The 6,798-nt window shown below is 63.9% G+C and overlaps 4 protein-coding genes across 4 annotated transcripts; 2 read left to right on the plus strand and 2 right to left on the minus strand.

Annotated features, from left to right (window-relative positions):
• Positions 1-34: 34 nt before the first annotated feature.
• Positions 35-921, plus strand: AMSG_07369 (uncharacterized protein; the record flags this gene model as incomplete). Its single annotated transcript, XM_013900820.1, has 2 exons — positions 35-91; positions 133-921. 2 exons carry the CDS (start codon positions 35-37, stop codon positions 898-900), a joined length of 825 nt encoding a protein of 274 aa, XP_013756274.1. The 3' UTR covers positions 901-921.
• A 75-nt stretch (positions 922-996) lies between these two features.
• Positions 997-1,528, minus strand: AMSG_07370 (uncharacterized protein). The gene is made up of 2 exons (XM_013900821.1): positions 1,416-1,528; positions 997-1,237 (listed from the first exon to the last, which is right to left on the minus strand). Exons 1-2 carry the CDS (start codon positions 1,515-1,517, stop codon positions 1,040-1,042), a joined length of 300 nt encoding a protein of 99 aa, XP_013756275.1. The 5' UTR covers positions 1,518-1,528; the 3' UTR covers positions 997-1,039.
• Positions 1,529-2,006: 478 nt separating this feature from the next.
• AMSG_12069 (uncharacterized protein) lies at positions 2,007-5,617 on the plus strand (the record flags this gene model as incomplete). The annotated part of the gene is made up of 3 exons (XM_013900854.1): positions 2,007-2,034; positions 2,502-3,148; positions 3,342-5,617. 3 exons carry the CDS (start codon positions 2,007-2,009, stop codon positions 5,334-5,336), a joined length of 2,670 nt encoding a protein of 889 aa, XP_013756308.1. The 3' UTR covers positions 5,337-5,617.
• Positions 5,618-6,040: 423 nt separating this feature from the next.
• Positions 6,041-6,678, minus strand: AMSG_12070 (uncharacterized protein). The gene has a single exon (XM_013900855.1). It carries the CDS (start codon positions 6,598-6,600, stop codon positions 6,241-6,243), a length of 360 nt encoding a protein of 119 aa, XP_013756309.1. The 5' UTR covers positions 6,601-6,678; the 3' UTR covers positions 6,041-6,240.
• Positions 6,679-6,798: the final 120 nt, after the last annotated feature.

Genomic DNA, 6,798 nt, shown 5'->3' on the forward strand with positions numbered 1-6,798 from the left:
GTTTAGGGGGGGGGGCGATGACTGACAAGAGATGATGGATGGATGGGGCGTGGCGCGGGTGGGATGTGCTGATAGTCCAAGCGCGGACGGGGTAGAGGTCGGGCATCGGGACTGCGGGCGCGATCTACAAAGAAGGCGACGATCGGAGGCAAGAAGTCGAGCAAGGCCAGGGGGCGGGGAGGCGGACGGGGCAAGCGCGGGACGAGCAGAAAGCGTGGAGTGGGCCGGAAGCGTGGGACAAAGAAGAAGCGCGGCGCGGCCAAGAGACGACGTGGTGCGGCGGCGCGGAGAGCAGCGGCTGCGGCGGAGCGAGCTGGCCAGGAATCGCCGTCGGCGCGGCCGCCTGAGCCGCAGAAGGTCGTGGTCGAAGTGGTGCAGCAGCCGGCGACGCAAGCTGCGCCGCAGGTGGTTCACGTCGAGCCAGGGCCCGCCACTGAAGTTCACCACTACCACACAACCCGTGAAGTGATTGCCTCGCCGAGCGGGCCGGCTGGCGCCGAGCTAGAGCCGGTCATCGGGCAGGTGCGGTCCGAGTGGCGCTCCGAGCTGCAAAACATGACTGCGGCGCAGGAGGCCGAGGCGCTGCGGACACACTCGACAATGCGCGAAATGGTCATGTCGGCGTCGGGACAAGCCGACTCGCTCGCGCTGCGGCTCTCGCAGATCGAGCTCGAGTCCAAGATGCGGATGGACGACGAGGAGGCGCAGCTGGAGGCGACCCAGCGCCAGGTCCGCGACCTCCAGACAGAGCTGCACAAGACTCACGAGGCAATGCAGGCGACCCAAACTGCCATGGTGGCGCGGGTGTCGCGGACCAAGCGTCTGAGCTGGACCCTCGCCGTCGCGCTCTTCCTCCTCCTACTCGCCCTCGCCGTCCTCACGTATGCCTACATCACATGAAAACAAAGATCCCTCCTTCCGGTGCTCAGCGACTAGGAAGGGCTCTGGCTTTATCGACCGTGATCAAACACGTGCTACAGCAGCAGTGGCTCAGCGGCTTGAGCCGGCAGCTCAGCTGAGCGGCTCAGCAACAGTTAAGTTAGTACGGATCGTCTTCATCGCGCCAGGGCAGGCCAGTCTGGAACGATCCAGTCGACTCAAACGGGCGGAGGACGCCGGCCTGAGCCGATGCCACAAAGTCGACGGCGTCTGCAGCCAGAATGTCCTCTGTTGCCCGCTCCCGCTGCGCAGCCGCCTCCTTGATGACCTTTTCCGACGGCGAGTACATAGTTGCGTTCTATACACCCATTACCTCACCATGTGTGAGTATGGCGACATGCTGTCCTTACTGACTGCCATTGGCGCGCGCGGGGAGGGGGGGGGGGTTACGGCTGGCAGGCGTCCGTTGGCCGGACGGACGGGTTCGGGGGAAGGGGATGGAGGGCAGAGGAGGAGAGGAGGATGTGGATACGTACCGGAGGCATGGCAGCCATGGGCTCACGAGCAAGACCAACAGCAATGTTGGTGGTGACCTGGAACTTCTGGCGGATGTCGTCCGACACGGATCCCGAGGCCATGGTCGTCAGCGAGTTGAGTGAGTGCTGCTGTTGTTGGCAATTCGGGCGGCGCTCGGTCTCTGGCAAAGTGGCGCAAGAACAATGGTCTGGCACAACATCGGGGTTGTTTGAGGGCAATCCACGCGTAGTGAGGGGAGAGTGAGCTGTGTCTGATCGGTGCGCTTGCTACGGTGCGCTTACTACCGAGCAAGGCCATCACGATCAAGAAGATGGCCATGAGGGGTATGACGCCCGCAACCGCATGAGCAAGACCATTCTTGTGACTGATCGCTGTCTTGTTGGACGATGTGGACGATGTGCATGATGTGCGACTCTGATCTCAGCTGATGGCCAGCATGTGGTAGCCGTAGCAGCCATGATGGCACCCGTGGAGGCATTGCTGTGGTCAAGCGGGTCAAGTGACCGTCTGTCGGCGACCATCTTTCGGTCACTCACACCAGCTGAAGGGCCACTCCACGCCCGACCACACCACTTGCGACTCGACCAACCATGCCCAAGTCCAAGCGCCAGAAGCTGTGTACGGTACATGGGAGAGGGAGGGAGGGGGAGGAAGGTGTAGGAGGGAGGGAGGGGGAGGGGATGGGGGGGGGAGGGGGGAGGAGGGAGAGGGAGAGGGAGGGGGAGTGGAGGATGGATTGGGAGATGGCAAGAGGTAGTGGAGACAGGGGGGGGCATAGGAGGGGGGGGATGGGGGAGATGGGGGGGGGATAGGGGGATGGGGGGATGGGGGGATGGGGAAGGGACTTATGTATGTGGGGATTGATGGGTGATGGTGATGGGATGGCTGGATGGCTGGGATGGCTGGGATGGCTGGGGGGGATGGCTGACTGGCGGACGGACAACGAACGAATACAATGGAATGATAACAATGGTGGTGTTTGTGGTGGTGTTCATCGACGGCTATGATGATCATGGTGTCGACTCCTACTACACTGCTGCGACGACCGCTGCTGTAACTGCTGCTGATTGATGTCGGGATAACAGACTCGCTGACGTCTGTGGCCAAGGGCGGCCGCGAGGCCAAGTCCCAGCTCATTGATACCATCCGCGAGGCAGCGGGCAACTTCCCGCGGCTGCTGCTGGTGCAGGTGTGGAACATGCGCAATGCGTCGCTGAAGGAGCTCCGGATGCGGTGGAAGCCCGACTCGCGGTTCTTCTTTGGCAAGCACGCCGTGATGCGTGTGGCGCTCGGCCGGACGGCTGAGGAGGAGATTGCCGAGGGCATCTCCAAGGTTGCCAACGCTATCCGGACCGGGACTGGCCTGCTCTTCACCGAGAAGAGCCTCAAGGAGGTGCAGGACCACTTTGACACCATGCAGGAGGCGCACTACGCCCGTGCCGGCACAGAGGTCTACGACACGATCACCATCGAGGCCGGCCCGCTCACCCAGTTTGGCCACTCGCTCGAGCCGCGCCTCCGCCAGCTCGGCCTGCCCACCCGCCTCAACAAGGGTGTCATCGAGCTCCTCGAGACCGTCGACCTCTGCGCCGCAGGCGATGTCCTCTCCTCGGAGCAGGCCGCGCTCCTCCGCCTCTTTGACCACAAGCTCGCCCTCTTCCGCATGCAGGTCGTCGGCGCATGGGAGGCCGAGTCGGGCAAGTTTGTCGACATCAGCCCCTCCCCGCCCCAGGTCACCCGCTCCATCTCTGGCCAAGCTGACATGGCTGAAGAGTAAAGTCGTGATAACCCAGCCTCTTGTCGGGCGCCCTCCCTCCTCTGCCAGTCGCCCGCCCACGACACTTCTCTCGCTCCTCCTGATGGCTGCAGGGAACCATTTGACGATTGCGCGCGGGAGGAGCCACATCAATGCAGATCAGCTTCAGGCGTATCTGTTCGGATCGAGTGAGGCGGTGGCGGCGCATGAGGCGGCGGTGGCGCTGCTCGAGTCTTCCGAGCACTCGTGGATGGTGGACGACTCGCTGGTGGATGCCGACGTGGCGACGGTGCGAGAGGAGACGCTGCGGCGGATTGTGGCGGGGAACAAGCTGGTGAAGGAGCTTGGCGGCGTCGAGGCTGACGAGGGAGTGGCGAGGGCACTGGCTCGCTTGCTGCACATTACCGACGGCGCCCTGTCGATGCGGTGGGGCGTGCACAGCGTGCTCTTCGCCGAGGCTGTCCGCATTCTGGCCTCGCCAGAGGTGGCGGGCGAACTGGCGGAAGCCATAGCCGACATGGATGTCATCGGCTGCTTTGCCATGACCGAACTCGGATGCTCGTCGTACCTTCGTGGCATTGCCACGGTGGCGGTCTACCATCCGGCTCAAGACGCCTTTGTCCTCCACACCCCGTCTCCGCTCGCCACCAAGGTATGGATCGGGATGGCGGGACAGAGTGCGACGCACAGTGTGGTGCTTGCTCGCATGGCAGTGGCCCAGCCTGGACGCAAGCTCGAGTGGCTGGGCCTGCAGTGGTTCCTCGTCCCCATCCGCGACACGGTGACCGGCGCCCCGCTGCCCGGCGCCACCATCGGCGACATGGGTGCCAAGATGGGCCGCCATGGCCTGGACAACGGCACGCTCTCATTTGATGCGATGGTTCTGCCGAGCAGCGCGCGGCTTGCCCGGTTTGCCAGCCTTGAGCGGAGCAAGGATCCCGGTACACCGTCCGGTTGGGCCGTCCGCTTCTCGCCATCGCCGCTGGCGCAGATGGCGTATGCTGTCCTCATCACCGAGCGGGTGACGGCGGTGCGGTCAGCGTGTGACACTCTTGCCATCGGCGCGACCATTGCAGTCCGCTATGGATATCTGCGGCAGCAGGGCCCGCCTTCCATCGACAACATTATGGCGTACCCGTCGTACGCCGGACGGGCGCTATCGCTGGTGGTTGACGCTCTCGCACTGCACGCCTCGGCGGCTCAGCTAGAGGCCGGTCTCGCGGCGCTAGACGCCATCCGCGAAGCCGACGACATGGCCATGTACGCCAGCGGTGTGAGTCTCCTGCACACATCGTCGGCGTGTCTCAAGGCGTACGGTGGGTGGCTGGCAAACGATGGGCTCGAGACTGCGCGCCAATGCCTCGGCGGGCATGGCTACTCTGCTTACAACAACGTGTCGACGCTCATCACTGACTGGGCCGTCTTTACCACTGGCGGTGGCGACAACACTGTCATGGGCCTACAGACGGCGCGATTTCTTGCCAAGCTCGCTCTCGACCGCGATCGCGCTCCTGACCGGTTGGCAGACGCCCCGGAGGTCCTTGCCGCGCAATACGCGTACCTGCTCAAGCCAGTGTGCCCGAAGCAGTTGGCCGACATAGGTGAGCATCTGAAGGCCGTTGCAGCTGAAGCGATTGTGGCCGATGGCTGCATGCTGGTGGCCTGGGCGGCGCAGATGCGGCTGGCACAACTGGCGGCGGCGCTGGCTCCCGTGGCACGCGACGAGTGGTGGGTGGAGTGCCAGATGCCGGCACTGGAGGCGGCACGTGCGCACGCGCGGGCGGTCATGACGATGGCACTAGCCGAGTGGGTGGCAGCAGCACCAGCAGATCTTGCACTTGTCCTTCACCGCTGCGGCGCGATCTTTGCCATTGACTCGATGCTGAGCGTGTTGGCGCTAGCGGCCGATGCCGGCGTGGTGTCCGGCGTCGAGGCTCTGCTCCATCAAGCTCGGGGGCAGCTGGTAGCGGATCTGGCCGACGATGGGGCCGTGCTCGTAGATGGCTTTGGGTTTCCGGACTTTACTATCAAGTCGCCGCTGGCGTTTGCAAGCGGCGATGATGCATATGGCGCATACCTGCGGCGGATCGGCAAAGCAGCTGCCGTGCTTCCGTCGCGCGCCGAGTACTGGAGCCGGGTCATGGCGTCCAAGTCGAAGCTCTGATCATGAGCTGCCCGAGTCCTGTGTCCGCGGATCGGCGACGCGCATGAAGGGGAAGGGCTTGCGCTTGTTGAGCGTGATGTCATCGTGGTAGAGCGCGTTGCGAGCGAGGATGCCGGCGCCCATGCACGCCGCGCCGGTAACGACCGCGATGAGCGGGTACGCCTCGGCGACGTTCCAGGTCTTGATGACTGAGCGAAGGGTGTTGGGAGCACGAGTAGCCATGATGAGCGAGTTGATCGAGTGTGTTAAAGCTGCGGTAGAGCTGTTTGGGTGATGTGGCGAGACTTATTCCGCTCCATCAGCCCTCGTCCCTCCAGCGTTTTATCCCTTCCTGCCCCAACCAAATCCAACCCACTTGCTCTGCCCGACGCGACAGGCCACCCACAATTTTTCACCCACCGGGTCACCCCGGGTCACCCCGGGTCACCCCGGGTCACCTCGACAAGCCAGTGCAGTCTGGTGCAGAGATGGGCGAGGCAACGCGTGCGGGCTTGTTCGGCACCCTTTGTCTTCATTGGAGGCAAGTTGGTCCACTCCCCAGCGACAGCGAGCTAATGGTGGGTAGTGCCCGCAACTCGAGCCCACGCGAGCGGCTGGCAAGTACGGCTGAGCGCGGCGCGGCTCGAGTCGACGACAGCATGGGCTGGGACGAGATGGCGCTAGTGATGGGCTCGGTTGTGGTGGGATGCACACTGCTGGCCATCCTGGTGTGTGTGTACTTGTACTTGGCCGACGACTCGAGGTTCTTCCCACTCGCCTCGTATTTCTTTGATACCCGTGCCCTGCATGAGCTGTAGGCCTTCCCCCCTGCACCTCATGCACCGGCACCGTGGCCATCGCGCGGCAGTGGAGCGATGACTACACAGAACGGTGTGGAATGGTCACTGTCGCCGCAAGCGAAGACTCAGCCAAACTTGGCAACCCGCCCCGGCGGCGGGGTGTAGGCGGGCGGGGCCTCTGGATGGGCTACAGATATGGGCGCAGCTCTGGCGGGGGCGTTTGCCAGCAAAGGCGGAGTGGCCGCCGCGTGTGTGTCGTCGGCAAGGGCCGCGAAGATCTTGATGGCCATCAGCCGGCCGACTGCGATGAGCAGCAGCACAATGCCGAGACCGAGCGCCGTGTGACGCTGACCCGATGGCGCGGATGTGTATGCCACTGCCAGAATGAAGAAGGTCAGCCCCCACGCGCCGGCCGCGCCCGAGATCAACCAGTCCCTCGTGGTCAGCTCGCCGTGGCGACGACGGCCCAGCCCGAGCATCATCATCACGCACAAGCTTCAAATACTGGCTCCAGCAATCAGTCCAAAGCCAGCGTACCACCTCGAAGCGTTGCAGAACTTATGTCGTAGCCAAGTGTGGTCTTCCGTCGAGGCTGACCGGCTTGGTTAATCCCTCCCTCTCCTGCCTACGCACCTGCCGCCTGCCGACGAGCTGGCGCCCGCACCCGCATCTCCCCCCCCTGA

The sequence above is a fragment of the Thecamonas trahens genome (genome assembly GCF_000142905.1).
Source record: "Thecamonas trahens ATCC 50062 unplaced genomic scaffold supercont1.34, whole genome shotgun sequence".
NCBI classification, from domain to species: domain Eukaryota; order Apusomonadida; family Apusomonadidae; genus Thecamonas; species Thecamonas trahens.

Excerpts from the sequence above, each read along its gene's own strand:
- AMSG_07370 (XM_013900821.1), bottom strand. The coding sequence starts at position 1,517 with ATGGCCTCGGGATCCGTGTCGGACGACATCCGCCAGAAGTTCCAGGTC. Across the intron at positions 1,238-1,415 it reads CCATGGCTGCCATGCCTCCG|AACGCAACTATGTACTCGCC; the intron begins GTACGTATCCAC and ends ATGGGTGTATAG.
- AMSG_12070 (XM_013900855.1), bottom strand. The coding sequence starts at position 6,600 with ATGATGATGCTCGGGCTGGGCCGTCGTCGCCACGGCGAGCTGACCACG.